This window comes from Myotis myotis, unplaced genomic scaffold (genome assembly GCF_014108235.1).
Source record: "Myotis myotis isolate mMyoMyo1 unplaced genomic scaffold, mMyoMyo1.p scaffold_m19_p_12, whole genome shotgun sequence".
Lineage (NCBI taxonomy): Eukaryota > Metazoa > Chordata > Mammalia > Chiroptera > Vespertilionidae > Myotis > Myotis myotis.
This window is the reverse complement of record NW_023416316.1, coordinates 27940252-27965983: the sequence shown is the minus strand read 5'-3', so window position 1 is coordinate 27965983 and position 25732 is coordinate 27940252. Positions and strand designations below refer to the sequence as shown.

Sequence of the window (25732 nt, the reverse complement as noted above, 5' to 3'; positions counted from 1 at the left end):
TTTTTTTTTTTCTTTTGCAGTTAAAAGAGCCAAATTCCAGGGTTCACCAGGTAAGATCCATCTTTACTTACTATGTACCCTCATACATTCTGTGATTTAAAAGCAATCTTTTAAAAATTAATTTTATTGTATTCATTTATTAAATTAAACATACTAAATTCATTAAAACATTAATTAAAAAATCGGTATGGGGAGATGTTGGTCAAGGGGGTACAGAGTTTTAGTTAAGCAAGATGAAAAATTTCTGGAGATCTAATGTACAGCAATGTGTATATAGTTGACAAGTGTTGTATACTTGTAATTTTCTTTCTTTTTTTAAAAAAATGTTTTGATTGATTTTTAGAGGGAGAGGAAGGGGAGAGGGATAGAGAGAGAGAAACATCCATGAGAGAGAAACATCATCAATTGGCTGCCTCCTGCATGCCCCCTACTGGGATTAAGCCTGCCTGCAACCTGTGCATGTGCCCTGACTCGGACCGAACAAGGGATATCTTGGTTCATGGGTTGACGCTCAACCACTGAGCCACACTGGTAGGCTATACTTGTAATTTTTTAAGAGGGAAGATCTTAAGTGTTTTCAACACACATACTCCCTCTCTCATTCATTCAAAATGGTAACTATAAGAGGTAGTGATGAATATGTTGATTTGCTTGATTGTGGTGATTATTTCACAGTGTATCTTATATCAAATAATCAGGTTGTATCCCTTAAAATATACAGTTTTAAATTGTCAATTATACCTCAGAAAAGCTGGGGGGAAAAACAATGCTGTTGTAAAACTTTAAAGAAATCAGAATCTATATATCTATCTAGCAAAAAGTTAAAGTCCCCTTACTTCTTGACCAACTCAATTATACTTTCTGAAGTAACTATTTAGAGGCTTTTATATATCGTTCAGACTTTTTTTCTGTGTATGTGTGTGTACACTACTGCATTAGCTATACATATCTTTGTGCAACCTAGTTTTTTCCCAGCACATCATGAAAATCTTTTCTTATGTGTGTGTATATCTGGTTCTTTTTTAAAAAAAATGTACAGAATTTTGTTGTAGATTTGTACCCTAGATACTTGATTGAATATTTAGGTTGTTTCTAATTTCTTGCTATTTTAAGAAGTAAATGTTCTTGTGGATTTATCATTGCCTGCTTTTACAAATGTAAATGTACACTAGAGTCCAGAAATAGAATTGCTGAGCCAACAGTATGTATTTTAGAGAAATTTGGTAGATGCTGCCACATTAGCCTTCTGAAAGTTTTTGCTAGATTATACTAACCTACACAGTGTGTGAGGGTTTATTTTCCCAAATCCTTATCAACATGAAATAATATGAAACTCTTTAATCTTTGTCCATCTGAAGGTAAAAATAGTATCTCCTTATTTTTATACACATTTCCTTAATTGTAAATGTCAAGTTACTCTGATTACTGCTGGGGAAGGAAAGAGCTCTGGAAATAACTAGAAAAAAATGAACGTGGTTGGGAACCCAGGGAAATCTGAAAAACCAAGCAAAACCTTGAGTGCAACAGGAACTAAAGCAGGTTCTGAGCTTTCTACTCTCTCCACTGGTTTTGGATTAAGAATTTTTTTTTTTTTTTAAGTACGAATCTGTTCTAGCTGGCTTTCTGTGCTTGCATACAGCCCATGATGGCTTTCTCCAGTGGAGTGTGCATGCTACTCATTCAAGCTTTATAACCTACCTGAAGCTACCACTGTTTCTTTGTTTTCCCTACTTACAATATTTTGAGGAGGAATCATATTGGTCGCACCTTTTGGCCATCCCATAGACTGGATGCTCTTGAGTGGCACCTGCCCCTGATCTAATTAGCTACCGTGGGATGTGGGGAGTGGAGTACAAAATCATATGATATGAAACATAGCTCAGTAGTCTACTGCACTGGGACACTGGATATGGATGGGAATTATATATAAAATACATAATTTTTAATGATACTTAAGAGAAAGATTTACCTTCTGCTAGAAGTGCATGACAGGGACCATTTTCTCACATCTCTAGCATTAGGTAATCGTTTTAAGCCGTCTTTGCCAGTTTGATGAGTCAAAGATAACTTTCTTCCTTTTTCATTTTATAAAATTATGGTGAACTTGTTTATATGAAAAAACTCTCAATTCAGTGCCCTCATCATGGCTGATGTGAAGGTAGTAGGGTGAGAATAGAATGCGCTGTGTTAAGCAGTAGGTCAGATCTCTGAGTTTTGAAGTTCAGACTACCCACCTTTGTTTAATACTCAACTTATATTCTCAGTTAGAGAATTTCCTTTTCCCAACTCTGTAATAATGTTTCTGATAATTGAATAGATCAAGTTTGAAATTCATTTCCGTTATGAGGGTTTATCCTGAATTCTTATCCCTTTCAACAGCTAGAGTGTACCCTTTCCTTTTCTACAATCCTTTATTACTTTTTCTCTTACTGGCACTTTTATTTTCTACATTTAAAGTTATATATCTTTCCTATTAGATGAATTATATTAGTTTTTTCAAGCTGCAGGTGTGCTATAAAATTAAATTAGTTGGTTATGTTAACATTTTTATAGATTAAATGAAATAGACTGGTAAACATCAATGTACCATCTCATATTTTATGAAGCTTTGTTCTAGTTTATATGTGTTTGTGTGTCTCCTGGGTCAAATACATTTCTTAAATTTGCAAAACACTTATCGGTTATGCTTTTGAAGGTAATATGTGTTTTATATATTTTTTGCGACGCTACTATGTTTTGAATGATGCTACTTTGTACAATATGTTTCCATTTCTTCTATATGTGATGCTTTACTTTGGATATTATTTCTTTCCAAAGGCTGTGAGAGATTGGGTAACAGTCTGAGCACTAAGTATTACATCTTCATTTTGCGTTTTTTTCAAAGATAAATTTAACACGTATGTGACCCTGAAAGTGCAGAATGTGAAGAGCACAACTGTAGCAGTGCGTGGTGATCAACCTTCCTGGGAACAAGATTTTATGTTGTAAGTACTTTGCAGCAGCAGCGCACCTGCAATATTTGATTACCTTTTCAAGGTAATTACATTGGATTAAACAATTGCAGGCCCAAGATTTTGTGTATATGTAAGGTTTATAAAATATGTTAAATATTTAAAAACATTTAAATGTATTAGCATATGTTAAATATCCTTTTTGAAAACTACAGAGTTACAGGAACAATTGAGGTATGTGGAAGGTGAAGTATGTCTGCAGTTTTGTTCTCTTGTGGATTCGTAATCTATTCTTAGAGACGAATTATGAATGTGAGTCAACTCCTGATAGTTTGGAAGTTTTTAGAGACAGGAACTGGGTCCTGGGTTATGTCTTCCTCAAAGAACCAAGTCATATGTATGTGCTCAGGAAACATTAAGTAAATGAACAAATGAGCTCATTATTACATTCTATACTCTATTGTATTTATGTAAAGGGGAAAATTTTCTTTACTTCACTTATTTTCAGCACATTTGATTTGAATTCTATGGCTATAATACCGCATCCCAAAATTTTGAATCTGAGAACATTTATCTTACTAGTACAACAGGGAAGCCGAGCTTTTCTCTAACGTGTTAACTTGAAATTTCTGCATGTGATAAGTAGATGTTGTTTTCCTGAGAATACCTTTTTGCTTTTTCTGCTGGAATTGGCCTTTTCTCATCTTTCTTGCATTTCTTCTCAAATAAGCTTGTGTTTCAACAAGAGCTTTCTGGAGAATGTTTTTAACATTAACATAAGTGTTTGCTTGTTCCACTGTAAGGCTATAGCTAAGTTTGAGTTAGCCCTTCCAAGTTGATATTCCTCCAATACATGACATTGCTTTTGCTTATTGGTTATTTGGCTCTTTCCAGAATCATTTCTTTTAAAAAAATTCTTAGTTATTATTATAGGAAAATCATCATTATTTATCATTCTCCTGTGATAGTCATTTTGTTAATAAGTGGCAGTGCCTACTTTAACTGATAATGTCTAATGAGTTAATGTCTAATGAGGGGCTGTGTGGTATGGACTGGCACACTAGTGTCCCTCACTTGTCCCTGACCATGTGTTCCCATCAAACTTAGATGTTCTCAGGGATGTGTCTTCTTCTGCTTACAACCCATTTAATAAATCTTGTGAAGAAGCCTTGTTTTTTCTACAAGTTTCCTGTATACAATTCATAGATATAAGTTGTGGGCGGTGTTAGTATTAACAAGAAAACATATAAGACTATTGCCTAAGGGTGGATGAAGAGTGTATGCAGGCAGCCTTTGTAGTAATGCCCACATTGCTTGGTTTCACTTTTTTTTTTTTTTAAAAAATGAAACTGTTAATCTAATCATAATTGTAGCTCCAAAGGAGAGGGGACAGACTAACAAAGGCATTTTTCTATAGATACCTTACATAGGTTTCTAGGAATCTAAACAATGGGTGCAGCATTCTGGGGCATTTTGATTTTTCTTGACAAAATCCTGGTAATAAAATATTCAAGGTAAACAGGAAATGTAGCTGTTTCCTTCATATTATCTGGCTTTATTTAAAGGATTTTTTTTCTTTCTTTTAGTGAGATTAGTCGCCTGGACCTGGGTCTAAGTGTGGAGGTATGGAACAAAGGACTGATTTGGGACACCATGGTGGGTACCGTGTGGATTGCACTGAAGACAATTCGACAGTCAAATGAGGTCAGTCATTGCATTGCCCACTTATAGGTATGGTTCTAGCCTTAGTTCTCCCCACTCAATCTCCATTCAACTAATACTCATCCATACATCTCAGATTGCTCTGCCCCCTTGCATGCAACCAGCTTATTCCTCACCTCACCTAGAGGTTTAGGGGATTTTATTTCGGTCTGGTCTTTCCTCTGCCTTGTGACCGAATTCAAAAGTGCTAGAACACCTCTTTAAACTTACCAGGTAGACAGCCCTTCTGAGTAGTGTGTATGTGTGTGTGTGTGTGTGTGTGTGTGTGTGTGTGAGAGAGAGAGAGAGAGGGGGGGGGGGGAGAGGGAGAGAGAACAGATAGAGAGGAGAGATAGAGAGCGAGAGGAGAGATATCAGGAGGGTAAAGGAGGGAAGGGAGAGACTGTGTGTGATTGATTTAGGGTACCTGTGGTTTTTACCTTTCCCACTAAGATACTTTCCTGAGAGGAATCCATTAAACTTCCTCAGCCATCTGGATGGGTTTTGTTCTCTACTTTGGATCCTATTTTCTGCTTTTTTTCTTTGGGTCACTAATCCCCAGGGGACTGGTTTCAGTCTTCCTTCTACATGTAACCCTAACAGGGTTTAAGGAACTACCAGTTTTGGCAATTGGCATTCCCAGTGTCTCTGTACATTATTTTCAAGACTGAACTCCCATTCCACTTCCCCAGGTTAGAATTCAGCATAATTTCTCCATACACACCCACTTTGAATGTGGATAGAATCTATAGTATTCCTATATATCTTTTACATGGACTGGGAGTTTTCTCTGGGAGTGGGGGTGATGAAAATGTGACCCTCCTTCCGGAATTTCTTTTAGTTCTGGTTAAACTTGTACTCCCCCAGCAATGGGCAGTTCATTTTCATTGTGGCCCCAGTTCAAGTCTACTTAACTAGCAATGTTAGTAGCTCTTTACTGACTAGAAATAGAAACACATGAAGTGACACAGTCATTAAGAATGACACAGATTAAATATTGATCCATGGAGATGCTTGTTTTTTTCGGTTTGGTACTCCGGAAATTCTTTCCTCAGTGGGCTTGCAGAGAGCAGGAAAGGTAGGTGGTGACAGTGGTGTGTTTGTCTTATCAGGAAGTGAGTGGCCCTCAGAAGCTCTCCAACAAGGAAATTCAGAGAAAAACACTTGGCTCTTAAACCAAGAGGGGAATCATGAAAAAGTAAAGTTTAATCTTAGATCTCTGTTTTCTAGGAAGGGCCTGGGGAGTGGTCCACATTGGAGGCAGAGACATTAATGAAAGATGATGAGATCTGTGGAACTAAAAACCCAACTCCTCATAAAATTTTGCTTGATACAAGATTTGAATTGCCTTTTGGTGAGTCTGTTTGATTAGATTTTTAATGTCATTTAATACTTTTTACCATATTGTTTCAAATTGTTTGCTATTTGTTTTATTCCTTTGTCTTTTGTCTTATCAGCCATCTTTTTTGAGGGCATTCTTGTCTTCCTCTCTATTTCCTATAATGCCTATCCCAGGGATGATGCAAAGTTGATGCTAGAATGGTGCTAATTAAAGAATCTATACTAAAAGCATTCTCTTTAAGTATTTACTTTTTTATGATTATTTAGTATGATTTATGAAATACCTGCGTGTTAGAGAACATCAATAATTTATTCTTGTGATAACATTTTAACATTTATTGTTTTGAAGTGAATGTATAACTTATGATCTGTTCATTTTAACAATGACGTAGCACTAATAAGTAGAATAGTAATTTAAAAGGAAATTTTTAAAAAATCACAAAAAATACATTCCCTGGCAAAAATTCAAATAGTATGGAAATGTACATGAATAAAAGTTGTTTCTCTTCCCACCTCCTTTGCATTCTATTTTCAGTGGTCAAAGAAATTAACCACTATTAATTTTTTTGTGTCTTGGTTTAGAAATAAGAAATTTCTTTTGCAGAAATTTATTTTGACAAAATTTGAATCATATGTATATATTACATATAGTGATTCAGTTGTGTGCCGCATAATGACATTTCAGTCAATGATGGGCCATCTATATGATGGTGGTATGCCATAAGCCTAGTTGTATAGTAGGTTATATCATCTAGGTTTGTGTAAGTACACTCTATGATGCTTGCACAATGATGTAATTGCCTACTGATGCATTTCTCAGAACATACCTTGTTATTAAACCGCACATAACTGCATAAAGTGTTGTATGAACTACAAAAGCACATTATCTTGGACATTGTTCCATGTTATACTTAAGGTCTATCTTGCTGGTCTGAACAGTTAGATGCCTATATGGTAGATGATCTAAGCAACGCTTTATTAATTGACGTGTAGGTTTTTGTTTTTTTTAATATATTTTATTGATTTTTTTTTACAGAGAGGAAGGGAGAGAGATAGAGAGTTAGAAACATCGATGAGAGAAACATCGATCAGCTGCCTCCTGCACATCTCCTACTGGGGATGTGCCTGCAACCCAGGTACATGCCCCTGACCGGAATCGAACCTGGGACCCCTCAGTCCGCAGGCCGACGCTCTATCCACTGAGCCAAACCGGTTTCGGCGTTTTTTGTTTTTTGTTTTTTTTTAATATTACATACTGCTGTAATGAACAGCTTTGTATCTCTGTGCCCATTTGTGAGTCTAGGAGAAAGTCCTTAAAGTAGAATTTAAAGACTGGGTCCAGGGGGTGGGAGTGGCCGGGGAGAGGTCAATGGGGTGAAAAAGGAGATATATGTAATACTTTAAACAATAAAGAATTTAAATTAAAAAAATAAAACAAAATAAAGAATGGGTCAAACAATATATGCACCATTACTTTTCATAGTATTGCCAAGTTACTTGTCAGAAAGATTGTGCCATTTTATAGTCTTATCAGCTGTATCCAAGATGTCCCTTTTCTACACATCTTTGCTAACATTTTGTATTTCACAATCTTTAACCTTTTTCTGTGTAATTGGTTGATATGGTATCTTGTTTTAATTCAGTTTAATTTTAATTTTGACTGTTCACACTGAGCCAAACCAGCTAGGGCCTGGACTTTTAAACTATAATATATTTAACCACTCCTCTTGTTAGGTATTTTGTTTGTTCAAAGTTTATACTATTATAAATTATACTGCAGTAAACATAATCACAGCTCTATATTTTTCTTAAAACTATTTTGAGGGGTAAGGTAGGAATACATGAACAGTGGTTTAAAAAGTTATCCAGTAGAAATTACTAAGCCTCCCTCACAAATAAATTCTCTTCCTTATAGGTTGTCATGATTAGTACTTTCTTGTGTATCTTTGCAGAGTTAGTCTTTGAATCTATAAGCAAATATAGACTTAATCCCTTTTTAAAACACAAATAGTAGTATATTCGAACACATTTGGTGTCCCTGATGCTCTCCACTTAACAATGTATCTTAGAGCAGTGGTTCTCAACCTTGGCTGCACATTAGAATCACCTGGGAATCTTTTTAAAATCCTGATTTCTGGGCCTCATCCTCTGGAAATTCTGTTTCTTTGTTACTGGCCCCACCCCATATGTTGTGGCCCCACCCCATAACAAAGAAACAAAGAAACAGAATTTCCGGAGGCGGAGGCCCAGAAATCAGGATTTTAAAAAGATTCCCAGGTGATTCTAATGTGCAGCCAAGGTTGAGAACCACTGTCTTAGAGAGTCATTCTACATTATTCTACATCAGAACTTATAGACCTGCAGCATAGCAGCTCTTCCTGTCCTCTCACTTTTGAACAATTACAGGGTACACCATTTTATGGATGAGGAAGTGCTACACAAACTAGGTAGTAGATTATTTGAAGGTTTTATTATAAAACTTTGAAATACTGCCACTAATTGCTGAAGAGCAGTTTGAGGGGGAGGAGGGGAAGTTTTAGGCAGGAAGATATATCTGTCTAAATGTCTCCACAGTTGCTCTGATCCGTATGTTGCCACATTGTTTCTCTTTCATGCTGTATATATCTGATGTTTATAAAAGGTGAGTTTTGTTTTGGGGTAAGTTGTAATAGTCAATCTTAAATATATAGAAATGAGTATATACCATTATTAATTTTTCTTTTTTATTGTGGTAAAATACATATAACATGAAATTAACTATCTTAACTATTTTAAGTGTACAGTTCAGTGATATTAATACATTCATAATGTCGTGAACCGTCACCGTCATTCATATCCGTAGCTTTTTTCATCTTGTAAAAATCAAACTCTGTACCCATTAAAAATAACTCCTATTCTCCTTACCCCTCAGCCCCTGGCAACTACCATTCTTTCTATGTCTATGATTTTTTACTATTCTAAGCATCTCAGATAAGTGGAATCATATAGTATTTGTCTTTTTGTAACTGGCATGTTTCTCAGCATGATATTCTCAAGGTTCATCCATGTTGCAACATATGTTCCTTCCTTGTTAAGACTGAATAATATTCCATTTAATATACATACTACATTTTGCTTATCCATTCATTCATTGGTGGACACGGGTTGCTTCCACCTTTTAGCTACTGTGAATAATGCTGCTATGAACGTGGGTGTGCAGAAATCTCTGAGATTCTGCTTTAATTTCTTTTGAGTATATTATTACTCCAAGATGGAATTGCTGCATTATATGGTAATTCTATTTTTAATTTTTAAAATATTGCCATACTGTTTTTTCCTAGTGGCTGTTCCATTTTATAGTCCTACCAATAGTATGCAAGGGTTCCAGTTTCTCACATCCTCACCAACACTTGTTATTTTCTGTGCTTTTTTTTTTTTTTTTTTTTTTTTATGGTAGCCATTCTAATTGGTGTGAAGTAGTATCTCATTGTAGTTTTGATTTGTATTTCCCTAATGATCAGTGTTGTTGAGCATGTTTTCATGTGCTTATTGGCCATTTGTATATATTTGGAGAATCTATCAAGTCCTTCATTTTTTAATTGGGTTTTTGTTTTGTTGTTGAGTTTTAAGAGTTCTCTGTATATTTTGGGTATTAATCCCTTATCAGATATTTGATTTGCAGATATTTTCTCCCATTCTGTTGGTTGCCCTTTTATTCTATTGGTATTATCTTTTACTGCAGAAATTTTTTGATTGTCATAAAGTCCAATTTGTCTATATTTTCTTTAGTTGCCTGTGCCTTTGGTGTCCTATTCAAGAAATCATTGCCAAATACAATGTCATGCAGCTTTTGCCCTCTGCTTTTTTCTAGTAATTTTATGGTTTTAGGTCTTGAATCATTTTGAGTTAATTTTTTTTATGGTGTTAGGTAAGGATCCAACTTCATTCTTTTGCATAAGATATTTAGTTTTCCCAGCAACATTTGTTTTTTTTTTGTTTTTTTTTTGGTTTTTTTTTTTTGCTTAAAGTATTACAAAGGGTATTACATATGTGTCCATTTTATCCCCCCGCCCTAGACAATCCCCTAGCCTCTCCTATCCCCCAATGTCTTATGTCCACTGGTTATGCTTCTATGCATGCATACAAGTCCTTTAGTTGATCTCTTACCCCCCTACCTCCTGCCCCGCAACCCTCCCCGGCCTTCCTGCTGCAGTTTGACAATCTGTTTGAGGCAGCTCTGCCTCTATATCTATTATTGTTCAAAAGTTTATAATGGTCTCTATTATCCATGAATGAGTGAGATCATGTGGTATTTTTCCTTCATTGACTGGCTTATTTCACTTAGCATAATGCTCTCCAGTTCCATCCATGACGTTGCAAATGGTAAGAGTTCCTTCCTTTTTAGAGCAGCATAGTATTCCATCGTGTAGATGTACCACAGTTTTCTAATCCATTCATCTACTGATGGGCACTTAGGCTGTTTCCAGATCTTAGCTATGGTGAATTGTGCTGCTATGAACATAGGGGTGCATATATCCTTTCTGATTGGTGTTTCTGGTTTCTTGGGATATATTCCTAGAAGTGGGATCACAGGGTCAAATGGGAGTTCCATTTTCAGTTTTTTAAGGAAACTCCATACTGTCTTCCATAGTGGCTGCACCAGTCTGCATTCCCACCAGCAGTGCACAAGTGTTCCTTTTTCTCCACATCCTCTCCAGCACTTGTCGTTTGTTGATTTGTTGATGATAGCCAGTCTGACAGGTGTGAGATGGTACCTCATTGTTGTTTTGATTTGCATCTCTCGGATGATTAGTGACTTTGAGCATGTTTTCATATGTCTCTTGGCTTTCTGAATGTCCTCTTTTGAAAGGTGTCTATTTAGGTCCTTTGCCCATTTTTTGATTGGATTGTTTATCTTCCTTTTGTTAAGTTGTATGAGTTCCCTATAAATTTTGGAGATTAGGCCCTTATCGGATATGACATTGGCAAATATGTTTTCCCACACAGTGGGTTTTCTCGTTGTTTTGTTGATGGTTTCTTTTGCTGTGCAGAAGCTTTTTATTTTGATGTAGTCCCATTTGTTCATTTTCTCTTTAGTTTCAAGTGCCCTAGGAGCTGTATCAGTGAAGAAATTCCCCAGCAACATTTGTTGAAAAGACTCTTTTCCCCATTCAATGTATCCTTGTCAAAAAATCATTTGACCACATATATGAGGCTTTAATTCTTAACTCTCTATTCTATTGATCTATGTATCTATCTTTATGTCAGTATCACACTGTTTCCCCCCCCACTTAAAATATTTGTATTAAGATATAATTGACATCTAACACTGTAAATTTAAGGTGTACAATGTATTGATTTGATACATTTGTATATTGGAAAATGATTACCACCATCATAGCATTAGCTGATACCTCTATCATGTCACATACTATAGTACCACACTATTTTGATTACTATCTATATATATAAAAGCCCTGCAACTGGAATGGCAGAACGACCAGAATGACCGGTGGCTATGATGTGCACTGCGGCAGCCAAACCAGCCTGATCCGGGCCCTGATCGGCCCAACCCCTGCCCCGATTGGGGGCGGAGCTGGCCAGCCAACCACCTGCAGCCCCTACCCCTGGCCAGCCCGGCCCGATGGGCCCCCATTGGGGCAGGTAGGCCAGACCCCACCCTGCACGAATTTGTGGACCAGGCCTCTAGTAGCTTTATAGTAAATTTTGAAATTAGGAAATGTGAGTCCTCCAGCTTTATTCTTACTTTTAACCCTTTGTGGTCCAATTTTATTTTTGGAATTCAAACAGTCTGGTCCAAATTAATTGAATGTTGGGATTGAATGTTGAAGTTTTCTGTCTCACTAGACCTCAGCTCGATGTTGGACCTGCTCTTAGCACTTGGTCTGTAGAGTCAGACTCCACGTTGGACCGAAAAGGGTTAAAATTGTTTTGGCTATTTGGGATCTGTTGAGATTCCATATTAATTTTAGGATGTGGTTTCTATATCTGTAAAAAACATATTGGGATTTTGATAGTGATCACATTGAATCTGTAGATCATTTTGAGTAGTATTAACACATTAACAATATTAAGTCTTCTAGTCCTGTGGAAATAATAGAACATTATTTTGGTTTTTGTAAAGATTCAAGATAATGTTCATAGAAAGAATGAAGCCACCAGTAAAATTAGTCAATTGCTACCACCCTTCTAAGTTTGATTATCCGATCGAACAAAGCATTATTGACCCATGATTAAATTATTAACCTTATAATCTGGTTTCTTCTTTTTCATGGTAGATATCCCAGAGGAAGAAGCCAGATATTGGACCTACAAATTGGAGCAAATCAATGCCTTGGGTGCTGACAATGAGGTAGGAACAGCCTTATTTGCAATATGGAGAGATAGAGAAAATCTTTTTAAAGAACATTTTATAGTTTTTCAACAGAGGGACCTGTGAGTATGTTCAGGAATGAAAAACTTTAAACTGTGTTAAAGAAAAAGACATCTGCCAAAACCGGTTTGGCTCAGTGGATAGAGCGTCAGCCTATGGACTCAAGGGTCCCAGGTTAGATTCCGGTCAAGGGCATGTACCTTGGTTGCGGGCACATCTCCAGTGCAGGGTGTGCAGGAGGCAGCTGATCGATGTTTCTCTCTCATAGATGTTTCTAACTCTCTATCCCTCTCCCTTCCTCTCTGTAAAAAAATCAATAAAATATATTTTAAAAAAAGAAAAAAGAAAAAAAAAAAAAGAAAAAGGCATCTGGAAGATTGCCTGACGTTTCATTAGAAGGATTTTTCTCCTACTTTTCCTATTCTTCTCAGTGTTGCCCAGAAGTGGCTGAATTGGCAGTAGTCTGGCTCTAGATTGTTGGGGAAGGAGCTTATACCAGAAAAACTGTCCTCTTGTTACACAGATGAACAAAGGCATTTCTTCTGCTAGTTCCCAGATTTTTGGATCTATATATCCTTATTTGTTTGCTTTTTTAAAGGATGTTTAGACTATTACATGCTTGGTGTCCTGCTGTACTAACTTATCTCCAGAAATGGGTCTGTTGCACAGAAAAGAACACAACTCAATCTGGGCCATCAGGAATAGGGAATGCTCTTGATATTGTTGGTGGAGGGAAAAATAAGTTATTTTACTTTTGGAAAAGTACCACTTTTGCTATGCTGGTTTTGATTTCCGTTTTCCTGATGATTAGTGATGTTGAACATCTTTTCATATGTACGTTGGCCATCTGTATCTTCTGTGGAAAAATGCCCTTTCATGTCCTTTGCCCAGTTTTTGATTGGGTTATTTATTTTGTTATTGAGTTGTTTGTGTTTTATATATTAACCCCTTATTGGATATATCATTTATGAAATCTTGATAATTACTGAATCTTGGAGGTAAGTGTAAAGGTTTCAGTTTGCTATGCTCATTTTTATGTCTGCTTAAAAATTTTATGTCGGTTTTATGCTGTGAAAACCATTAGGTGAAAGGCTGGTGGGATCACTTCATAATGGATGAAATAGGCTGATACCATTTGAATCCACTATTGAAATTTAATATCACTAAAAGTGACATAAGACACCATCACCCCACCAAAAAGAAAAAAAAACACCCACAGACACACCATCAATATAAATTTCAATCTAATCCTCAAACTACTAGAAATAATTTCCAGTTTAAAGAAAGTAAGATGGATAGAGGAACATGGTAAATAAAACCTTGGGTTATAATCAGCCAAATCTAGAATGTACAGAATTCTACATAACAAATGAGAGAAGAAGAAACAACTGTAGAATTAAAATGATTTAAAAGACATAATAACCAAATATGTACAATTTGTTTGGATCATGAATTGAACAAATCAACTGTGACAAGATATCTTTGAGTCAATAAAGAAAATTTGAATTCTGAGTAAGGTAGGCCTTTGCCGGTTTGGCTCAATGGATAGAGCATCGGCCCGTGGACTGAATAAATAAATAGATAAATATAAATAAATAAATAAATAAGTAAGTAAATAGTACCTGACTTCACCCTGGCTGGTGTGGCTCAGTTGGTTGAGCATTGTCACATGCACCAAAAAGCTGCTGGTTTGATTTCCGGTCATTGCATATGCTTGGGTTGTAGGCTTGATCCCCACCCAGTAGGGGTTGTGCAGGAGGCAGCCCATTGATGTTTCTCTCTCTCCCCACTACCTTCTCCTCTCTCTAAAATCAATAAAAACATATTACAAAAATAAAATAAATTGTACTTGACTTATGATCCTTCCTATCTACCTCTGATATTTGTATCATAGGTTATTGCTTGTATAGCATCCTATCTAATAATAGACAAACATGATAATTGACCATACCTTCGCTACGCCTCCCATCGGCTAATCAGCAAGATATGCAAATTAACCGCCAACAAAGATGGCAGTTAATTTGCATACGTAGGTGCGAAGCGGCGGAGCGAAGACTGAAGGCGGCTCCGGCCGGAGTGAAGGCCTGGGTCCTGGAGGAAAACCGGTGCTGGCAGCAAGGGAAGGGAAGGCCTATTGCATGAATCTTTTTGTGCAACAGTCCTCTAGTTTTATATATAAAAGTATATTTTTATACAAAAAACGTTTTGTATTTTGGATCCAACCACTTGAAAGGCCTTTCTCTACTGGCACTGCTATATAAACTGTCATCAACTTTTGTCTGGATAATTGCAATCATTGGTCTATTTCCCTTTTTGTTCCCTACAGTTTATCTCACACAGTAGCCAGAATGACTTTTTATTTTTTTATTTTTTATTTTTTTAAATATATATTTTATTGATTTTTTACAGAGAGGAAAGGAGAGAGATAGAGAGTTAGAAACATCGATGAGAGAGAAACATCGATCAGCCGCCTCCTGCACATCTCCCACTGGGGATGTGCCCGCAACCAAGGTACATGCCCTTGACCGGAATCGAACCTGGGACCTTTCAGTCCGCAGGCCGACGCTCTATCCACTGAGCCAAACCGGTTTCGGCTATTTTTTTTAAATATGTTTTTAAAAAATACATGTTATTGATTTTTTACAGAGAGGAAGGGAGAGGGATAGAGAATTAGAAACATCGATGAGAGAGAAATATCGATCAGCTGCCTCCTGCACATCCCCTACTGGTGATGTGCCCGCAACCAAGGTACATGCCCTTGACCAGAATTGAACCTGGGACACTTCAGTCCACAGGCTGACACTGTATCCACTGAGCCAAACCAGTTAGGGCTTTAAATATGTTTTTATTGATTTTTTTTAGAGAGAGAGGAAGGAAGAGGAAAAGAGATAAAAACATTGATGAGAGAGAAACATAGTTCGGCTGCTCCTGCACACCCCTTACTGGGGATCAAGCCCGGAGCCTGGCACCGGGAATGGAACTGGTGACCTCTTGGTACATTGGTCAATGCTCTACCAACTGAGACACACCTGATGGGTCAGAGTGATTTTTAAGGAGGGAGGAGGGGGGAGAGAGAGACAAGAGAGAGAGACAGAGATAGAGAGAGAGAAACATTGATTTGTTGTTCTACTTATTTATGCAATCATTGGTTGATTCTTGTATGTGCCTGGCTGGAGATTGAATCCACAACCTTGGCAAATCAGGACTGTACTCTCACCGACTGAGTTAGCTGGGCAGGGCCAGAGTGATTTTTAAAGTGCAATCAAGTCACACCTCTCTTGTGTTTAAAACTCTAAATGGCCTCCCAATACACTAGAATAAAATCTAACTCCTTACCATGGTTTACATACTCTGCCTCCCCATTGCCTGGAACAAGGCCTTGCACATAATAAGTGCTCAGAAATATCTGTTAAATGAGTGACACATTTATCGGCAATGTTAGGAAAGCTCTGTATTGCCCCGTATTTCACAGCTTATGAATAAGTGGCAGAGTCAGGATGAAAACTCCAGGTTATTTGCAAGTTGCTGGACCACATTGTTTTCCCAATCTTCCAATGGGATCTGCACCAAACTATTCTGTCTTCCAAACTATGTACCTGTGTTATAGTGTTTATGTCTTTTTCTTTTTTGTTTTGCCTTTTCAAATCCTGCCCATCCTCAAGACTTAAATTTAATTAAAAATTTTAGAGAAAAATTTTTATGGCTTCAGTACTCTGTATTTGCTTTTTGTTTTTGTTAATTCTAACCCAATTCTCTTTCTCTTTCCCTCCTTCCCTTCCTCCCTCCCTCCCTTCCTTCCTTGAGAGAGTGGAAGGAAGGGAGGGAGGGAGGGAGGGAGGGAGGGAGGGAGAGAGGAGAGAGAGAGAGAGAGAGAGAGAGAGAGAAATTGATGTGAAAGAGACACATCAATTGGTTGCCTTCCCCAGTTGGTTGCCTTCCCCACATGTCCAGACCAGGACCAGGACAAGGGATCAAACCTACAACCCAGGTATGTGCCCTTGACCAGAAATTGAACCCATGATCCTTTGATGCTCAGGCCAATGCTCTAACCATTTAGAAACACCAGCCAGGGCACTCTGTATTTGTTTTTTTGGTGGTAAATGGTGGTGGATTGGGTTGGGAAGGCTAGAGTGTAAATGTGAAGGGGACCGAAGTAGATTTCTGATGTTGCATTGTATGCTTAAATAAGTAATTGCACACACGACCTCATGAGGGAGGAAGCACTGTTACTTTTTTTTAAACATCAGAAACTCAGTCTCGGAGAGGTTTTCGGTTCCATCACTCCAATGGGGGAATCTATACTTTATCCATAGGAAAACTTAGAAGACTGCATTTTCTAAGTCTTCTGAACCTTCTCTAAAACTAAGCCTTCTCTGCCTTGGCTGGGTGGCTCAGTGGGTTGGAGCATTGTCCTCAACACCAAAAGGTTGCAGGTTGACTCCCAGTCAGGGCACATACCTAGGTTGTGGGTTCAATCCCCGGTCGGGGTGCGTACGGGAGGCAACTGATCAGTGTTTCTCACATAGATGTTTCTCTCTCTGTCTCTCTCTCTCCCTTTTCCTCTCTCTCTAAAAATAATACACGTCCTCCAGTGATAATTTTTAAAAAGTTAAAAAAACAACAGACTAAGCCTTCTACAGCTGCCTGGCAGGTGTCCTTGGCCAGAACGGTCTCTGCTATCCTGATTTAGCCTGTTGCATTGGACCAGTGTCATTTCTGATATTCTGGCCTTTATGTTGGGATCGCACAGGGAAATCAGCAGCAGGATCATCTATTTCTTTTCAATAAAAATTTTGACTCCCGTCAAACACTAAACCTTTTTACAGGTACCTGTGGTTTTCCCCTCTTTACTTGGGCCTCTTATTATATGTGTTTTTTTTTCTCCTTTCTGCTTCTAGTATTCTATTCAAGAAGAAAGCCAGAGGAAGCCGTTGCCCAGTGCTGCCGCCCAGTGTTGTAAGTGAGAAACTTATCTCTGAAGCTCTTAGTCACAGCTTTCTGTGAGTTCTCCCAGTGTGGCTTATTTTGAATTGGGGAGGATGGTGTTGTGGTGTGAGTCAACAGTATATAGTCCAGAAACACACCTATTCAGACCCGTGCCTCCAATGGATCTCTGCCCAGTAGCTTTAGGAGGAGATCTTTTGGTTTTGTGTGGCTGTAGGCAGGGCAATGGTGCTCATCTTTTTTGTCCATTTGCCAACTTTTATCCCAGGAGGAATGATTTTACTTTTTCTATCCCCATTTACCAGTTATTATTTTTTTAAAGACTTTGTTTAATGTCATTAACTCTGGAAAATCTTTCTGCCGCTTTGTCCTTCCCGCAAGTCTAGCTAGATGTCTCTCCTCTATAGTACCCTGTGCATACATTTATTATATAACCTACCATGTATTATAATCTATGAATATTTCTTTGACAGGAACACAAAGTTTTTAAAGGCATAGAAATTCTTCCTTTGGTATTCCTAGCATCTGGCTCAATACCTGATACATAGTATAGTACGCCTCATTAAAGTTTGATAAATGTTTGAGTAAGAGAACTTGTTATTTCTCCTGAGATTAACTTATCCAAATCACACAGATTTCTTCTTGAAATGAGCCATGCATTGTTGCTATATTGCTACCTTCTCCTTAATTTCTCTTAAAACAGCTTGAGGATTCACTAAAGGACTGATGTGGAGTCTGTTCTCTTTCAATTTTTCAAGCTGTGGGGTGTGTGTGTGTGTGTGTGTGTGTGTGTGTGTTGTACTTTTGTTGTTGTTGTTACTATAGTTTTTCTGAAACACATGTCAAACTCTTATCAACTGCATGTTGAAATTGGTAGTAATAGTAATTGTAGTAATACTACTAATAATAAGAATCATAGCATCTAACATTTTGAGGTCTTACAGTATGCCAGATGCTGGTCTAAGAACTAAAAAGTACTAACTTATTTGATCTTCACAACAACCCTAAGACATAGATTTTACTGTTATCTCTCCATTTTTCAGATGAGGAAACTGAGGCATATAGCGATTGAGTAATTTGCCACAAATTACATAAGTTGTAAGTGGTGAAGTAAATATTCAAACACAGACAACCTGACTTGATAGTCCATGCCTTGAACCGCTTTGTTATATTACCTCCATCATATTGTTTTTGAGAATGAAAACCTCTATTTATGGTTTATAAATTCATTGGTTGCCTTCCATCCTATAGGCTACTTTCCTGATAAAAGTAAGACCAATAGCAGAGGTCAACATTTTTTCTTTATTTAAGAAAACCTATTTTTTTTTTTATGATTTATTACTCCTCCCCCTTTTTGGTTATTTAGGACATAGAATTTATCAAACATTTAGGGTTATAGAGGCCAGAAGAATCTAAATTGATAACCAGGTTGTGAATTCAAAGTCTATAGGTCCTTTCCAAAGTTATTGTAATGAACGAATTTTTATCTTTATTTTTCTCTTTTCTGTCACTAACCTGATGAAAGTTTCTCTGTGTGTGTGGCTCTTTTAAAAATATGTTTTTATTGATTTCAGAGAGGAAAGGAGAGGGAGAGAAAGATAGAAACATCAATGATGAGAGAGAATCATTGACCAGCTGCCTCCTGCACGCCCCACACTGGGGATTAAGCCTGCAACCTGGGTATATGCCCTGACTGGATATCGAACCGTGACCTCCTGGTTCATAGGTCAGTGCTCAACCGCTGAGCCACGCCAGCTGGGCTGATTTAATTGATATTTAAATGAGACTTTTAGACTTGAGTTGATGCTGGAATGAGGTAAGACTTTTGGGGCTGATGGGATGGAATGAATATATTTTGAAGGTGATTAGGATATGCATTTGTGACTTTGGGACAGAGGCAGAATGCTTTTGGGCTGAATTGTGTCCTCTAAAACTCATGTTGAAGGCCTAACCCCTCAATGTGACTGTATTTAGAGATAGAGCTTGTGAGGAAGTAAGTGTTAAAGCTTAAATGATGTCATAGGGTGGAGCTCTAATCTGATAGAGCTGGTGCCCCTTTAAAAAGAGGAAAAGCCCTGGCTAGTGTGGCTAGAGTGTCAGCCTGTCAACCAAAGGGTCTCAGGTTCTCCGGGTCAAGGACACATAGCTGGGTTGCAGGTTCGATCCCTGGCCCCAGTTGGGGTGCGTGTGGGAGGCAACCAATTGATGTATCTCTCGCATGTTTTCTCTCTCTCCCTCTCTGCTCTTCCTCCTCCCTCCTCCCTCCCTCCCTCCCTCTCATTTTCTCTAAAAAATCAATGGAAAAAAATACCCTCGGGTGAGGATTAACAAAAAAATAAAATAAAATACAAAGAGACACCAGAGCTCTCTCTGCCATGTGAGGACACAGCAAGGAGATGGCCATTTGCAAGCGAGGAAGAGGGCTCTCACCAGAAACTCAACCTGCCAGAACTTTGATCTTTGATTTTTCAGCCTCTAGAAACTGAGAAAATAGATTTCTGTTGTTTAAGCCACCCAGTCTATGGCATTTTGTTATGGCAGCCTGGAGCAGACTAATACACTTAGGGAAACAAATCTATATAATTGGAGGGAAAATATCTGGAAAAAGAGGCACCAAAATATTAACCAAATTTGTCTCTGATAGTGGGATTATAACTTTTTTAAAACATATTTTTATTGATTTCAGAGAGGAAGGGAGAGGGAGAGAGAGATAGAAACATCAATAATAAGAGAGAATCATTGATCAGCTGCCTCCTGCACACCCCCTACTGGGGATCGAACACACAATGTAGGCATGTGCCCTTGGCTGGAATCGAACCTGGGACCCTTCAGTCCCCAGGCCGATGCTCTATCCATTGAAGAAAACTGGCTAGGGCTACCAGTCACAATTTAAGAGGAAGGGGCCTGGCCATTGTGGCTTAGTTGGTTGAGTGTTGTCCAGTGAACTCTTCCAGTTCTTACATTTTCTAAATAATTAACTAAGCACTACTTTTACTAGTTAAAAGTTATTAAGAGGAGTAATGGAGTCATTGAGTCCTTGTTCTAGATCTATGTTTGCTGTCGTCTCTCTGAATGTCTTTGGAAGTCTTTCCACTTGTCTACTTAAGTTTCTTGATGTATAAAAAAGAATTGGTCTAAATGAGCTCTAGATTGTACCCACAGATAGATATTGAGTTCAGATTAGCAATTCTCCTGCTTAGGTAAACATCTAACCTGTCTGGCTCCCATTTTTTGCCAGCATCCCCAAACTTTATTCATTCCCCCCCCCCCCGCCCCCCCAGGAGTTAGGGAATGGACGGGCTAACCTCTCTACACCAATAGCTGCTCTTGCAAAAGATTAAAGAGTTCCACCCACATTCTACAAGACAACTGGCAAGGATTCAGTTAATTGTCTTATAAAATTTCCTAAAATCTGGATTTGTCCTATTGTTTCTTCATAATTAGATTCTGGTTACTACCTAGCTGATACTAATTTTTTAAAATTATTTGTGATTATTTGTGATGCTGATGTTAATTATTAGTTCAGATGGTGTTTTCTGGATCTTTCCACTGTTAGGGTATTCCGCCCCCCCCCCCTTTGTAATTAATAAGTAATCTGGAGGGGGGGGCATAATACTTTGAGACTGTGTGTACATATCCTATTTTCTCATAACTTTTCATTCATTAATATTAGAATCTGTTATGATGGTTGCAAAATGATGATTTTCCAATTCTCTCATTACTTTTACATTGAGTAGCTGTCTTTTTCTCTTCTCCTATCCTACTTTTTTTATGACTGTCACTATGAACTCATGAATTCTTTTTTTTAAAAAGCTTTTTAAATTTATTTTTGGAGAGAGGGGAAGGGAGCGGGAGAAAAAGAAACAGCCATCTGAGAGCAATACATTGATCGGCTGCCTCCTGCATGCCCCTACCCTGAAGCCTCTTTTTCAAATATGCTAGCATTATTATCAGTTCACTAAATGTGCTTTTGTATGTATAATTTCATTTACCTGAAACATTTCCCCCTCCCTTTCTTGGTATTTGTCCCTAGTAAAATCTAACTGTCCTCATTAATTGTTCTGCTGGCTAGTGAAATGTTTTAGTGCATTTTGGGAGTGGAGAGGGTAACTGGCTTAATTAACTTGGTGTTATTTCTCTTATAATAATGGTAATGGGCTTAAGTGAGAATAGGGAACTGGTTGTCCAGACAGCGTAACTACTGTTATTCCCATGGGTTAGTAATGAAATTTGTAGATGGGATTGGATCATTTGTTTGGTTTACTCATGCTATAAGCATTTATTGACCACTTACTATGTATAAGACACTGCTATGCAGTGCTGTGGAACATTGAGGAAAGAGGCAATGTCTTGTAAGTAGAGGCTTCTTTGGTCCCAGAGTTTCACTGAGAAACAGTATTGTTACTTGCCTGGAGCAATCTAGGCTGCAAGCTAATCTGAAGTTCTACATGATTATTTTTCAGTTTTCTTTTTAAAAGAAACAAGATAATTACCCCATAGCAGTTGCTATGACAACTGTGCTATGGCCTGGGAGAATTTTCAGCTGAAGTCCCTCTCTCCCCAAGGTTAAAAAGTTTAATAAATTATTAAAATTTAAAAATTGCACAGTATCCTTTCAGAGAAGAAGACATAGGTGGTAGGAAGAAGTTAAGTACATAGGAAGAAAACTGACACTCAGTGTACAGTTAAGTTAAACAGTCTGTGACTAGTAGTCCCATATCCCAGGATTGGAAGTTAGCTCAGGTAATGAAGCCAGCCTGTGTTGGCATCATTCAATGCTTCTAGAATTTTGATTCTTACAGCAAGCTTTCAAGGGAACTGCATCCTCAGAACTCTGACATTGGCGATCTCTCAGCAAACATTAGGGCTGTCAGAGTGTGCCGACCCTCCCACTGCCTATTTATCGGGAACCTATAAGGCAAGCAAAAATCTGGCAATATGACAAAACTAATTTTCTCTTGTAATCCTTATAACTTTTTCAAGATTATATAGCTAGTATGTGGCAGGGCCAGAATAACTTAGCTTTGACTTCAAGACCAATATGAAGCCAAATTATTCATTGTTTCTTAGGATAAAGGCCTATATTTAGTGATTTCTTTGTCACATTTGTTGCCTCAAATTTAGTTTGAGTGTGGAATAGGAGTTAAATTTAATTAATATTGAATTTTTTATTTTGAAAAATGAATAGAAAATGTAATTTCTCCTGTCATTCAAAGCTTCTGTGTTTTAATAGATATTATTTAAAATTTGTAGGTAATTGAGAAAAAAATGCTATCTCTGAGGACCCAACAGGCTACAGTGTTTTATTACATATTGAAAAATGAGAGAGTACGATTGTTCTTTGGCCTTTTAACTTTCAATAGAGAGAAGCAAAATTGGACACCATCGCTTCCAGAAAAGGGAATCACTCCCCCACTGTATCAGGACTGAGCCTCTCCTGGGTATACTGTGGTAGGCTCAGGTTTAATGAACACAGAGACAAAGAAGGGTTTCGTAGAGGCAGGTTGAGTTTTTCTCATTTGGAGTAAGGAAGGGTATATCAGCTTCTAAATGACGTTGTAGGCCAGAGGAGGTTTAAAAAGAGTATGGAAGCAGTTTTCTTTCTTTTTTTTTTTTTTAATATATTTTATTGATTTTCTACAGAGAGGAAGGGAGAGGGATAGAGAGTTAGAAACATCGATCAGCTGCCTCCTGTACACCCCCTACTGGGGATGTGCCCACAACCAAGGTACATGCCCTTGACTGGGATCGAACCTGGGACCCTTCAGTCTGCAGGCCGGCGCTCCATCCACTGAGCCAAACCGGTTAGGGTGGAAGCAGTAGTTTTTTGTTATTCCCTATATAGTGACTAGTAGAGAGCAAGAGTACTTTGTGTGTAGATTTGTCTTATGTTTGGTAGAAGGCAGATGCTCTTTACATGTTATGTAAAATTAATGAAATACAAGTAGGGAAGGCTCAAATAAGGTAAGGTATATAATAATTGGCGGGCTGGGGAAATGATCTTTGAATTCTTCCTAAAATTGTCTCTGTCACTCTTTTCTTGCTACCACTTGCGGTGTTGTTAGGTCACTGGACCTATCTGGGCTGGGGAGAGCAGCAGAGTACGTAAGAATTTGAATTCCTTATAATTTTCTTGATCTTATCCTTTAACATACTCTCTCTGAACTATAAAGCTGGATATTCATGCATACAGCATATATAACTTCATGCGCGCCCTCCCCCCCCTTCCTCTCCCCTCCTTAAATCTCAGGAGATAGTTATCTTTAGTGAAATGTTATGTCCTTTCAGGCTGGTTTCTTGGAGACTGTGTGTATATGATAAATTTCAAACCAAAGTTCCAGTTACAATTCTGACAGGATCTCCTGAGTTTTCTTTGCCAAAGACGAGTAGTACCATCAGCCGCCAATGTAGGAAGCCCTCTCCTTTGTTTTCTTGACTAAGGAGTGCAGTGACTAGAAGGAGAAGGATTATTCTGGGGGAGGTCATTGGTTTGGTGAAGTGCGCAAGAGGCCGATGACATGGTTTCACTTTGCTTGAAGCAGCCCAGGTAGGCTAACTTTCTTCTCGAGCTTGGAGAGTGGGTAGTCAGTCCTTTCTAGCAAGATACACAGCCCTAGGCTAACGTTACTGGTTGTTACCCATCTGGCAAGGGGTTTTGGCTGAGTCCCAGTAATTAGGTGTCCAATAGGTGCTAAGAGGCACTAAATTTTGTCCTGTTACTGGAATTTCTCATAGAGTATGTATTTTCTGTGATTTGAATCCTGAGTATTTTCACTAGGGAACTGCTCAAAGGCAGCCTAAGAGAGCTTGGATAAGTTAAGGTTTTAACTTAAATAGAAAATAAGTAACTAATGAAAAATAAAAAGGTTTGAATTCTTTTTCCTTTCTTCTCTAGCTGGTAAATTTCTGTCTGAATTTTGGATTTAAAGACAGGGACTTAATCCAGGAGCACCACACACCGGAGAGCCTCACTGTTCAGTATCTCATTCAATTTTGTTTGGGTGCCTACTCTATGCCTGTGGCCCAGATTTGTCCCAGATTAGATTTCTTCTCCAGTTTACTTTTACAGGTTTATTTTCTGTCATTCCCTTCCATATTCTCTTCTTCTGTTCCTCTCTTTTATCTCATTTCACTTCCCTATATTTCCTTTCTCCCATTCCCTCCTACTTTTCATATTCTATTCCCAATCTTTTCTTTCCATAGGTATTTTTTCTTAATATTTGTACTTTATTTCTTTAGTATAGAAATGCTGTCAGCCTTTAGGAAAGTTTTGGAATATTCCTCCCCTTAGCCTAGAAAAATAAAAAAGCAAAGCATGCCCTAGCCGGGTTGGCTTAGTGGATAGAGCATCAGCCTGTGGACTGAAGGGTCCGGGTTCAATTCTGGTCAAGGGCACATGCCAGGGTTGTGAGCTTGAGCTCCAGTAGGGGGAGTGTAGGAGGCAGCCAATCAATGATTCTCTCTCATCATTGATGTTTCTCTCTTTCCCTCTCCCTTCCTCTCTGAAATCAATAAAAAGATATTAAAATAAAAAAGAACATCTCACACACACACACACACACACACACACACACACACACACACACAAAGCATTATTTAGAAGTAATAGGTCAGATGCAGTGAGAAACTAAGGGTCCCTATCCTAAGTTCTAGCTCTGGATCATGGGCTCCTACTTCTGGCTGAGCTGCTCTCTCTTGCCTCACAATCAGTAGGATTGTCTATCAGGGCTTCCTTTTTGGAGACTCAGTTTTGGTTTTCTGGATTATGTGCTAATTCTTCTCCTGCCAGAATTTCAGTAGACTCTTTGCTCTGTCTTCTTTTTTGTATCTGCCCCCTCCCCCTGTATGCATGAATAATTCAGCACTGACTTTTCCCACACTTAACTCGTTCTGTTGGTTCAGGGAGAATTATACCTGAAAGGCATTCTGGTTTTCATCCCTTGATCCTTTTAGTCTTCAGAACAACAAATACATCAAGGATTAAAACCAGTGCCTCCAAAATCTTTTTCCTAATATGTGATCAGAATGCTTTGTATTTTTTTTGACTGATCTTGTTCCTGCCCATTTTGAAGGTTAGCCTTTTTCTCGTACTGATTTTTTCCCCTTGGGGTTCTAATCACTAACCTCTTTTTTTTTTCTTCTTATGCTCACATGTTGCATTAAACTCAAATGGGAAAAGCTTACCCCTACATCCTGCTGTACCCACAAGTGTTGTCTGGAATCCAATGTTCAAGTTTTCTTCCTTGCGTGTAAAGCCCACATTTGTGCTGCTCCCTGTCTCTTTTAGTGGAATTGCCTACTTGGCTGTAAAATGAAGAAGCCCAAGGGTCATTTTCCTGTTACCTTCCATTTGTCTCCAAGTTTTTATTTTTATTTTTTATTTTTAGAGAGAGAGAGAGAGGAAGGGACAGAAAGAGAGAGA

General features: G+C 38.1%; 1 protein-coding gene across 5 annotated transcripts in view; it reads left to right on the top strand.

Annotated features, from left to right (window-relative positions):
• Positions 1 to 25732, top strand: part of UNC13B (unc-13 homolog B) — a 146550-nt gene that overhangs the window by 29488 nt on the left and 91330 nt on the right. For all 5 annotated transcript variants that reach the window (XM_036330468.1, XM_036330472.1, XM_036330470.1 and 2 more), the window contains exons 2-7: positions 21 to 50; positions 2885 to 2984; positions 4538 to 4655; positions 5883 to 6006; positions 12272 to 12345; positions 17265 to 17322. In XM_036330468.1, coding sequence (XP_036186361.1) covers positions 21 to 50; positions 2885 to 2984; positions 4538 to 4655; positions 5883 to 6006; positions 12272 to 12345; positions 17265 to 17322 — 504 coding nt within the window. The remainder of the gene's footprint in view (positions 1 to 20; positions 51 to 2884; positions 2985 to 4537; positions 4656 to 5882; positions 6007 to 12271; positions 12346 to 17264; positions 17323 to 25732) is intronic.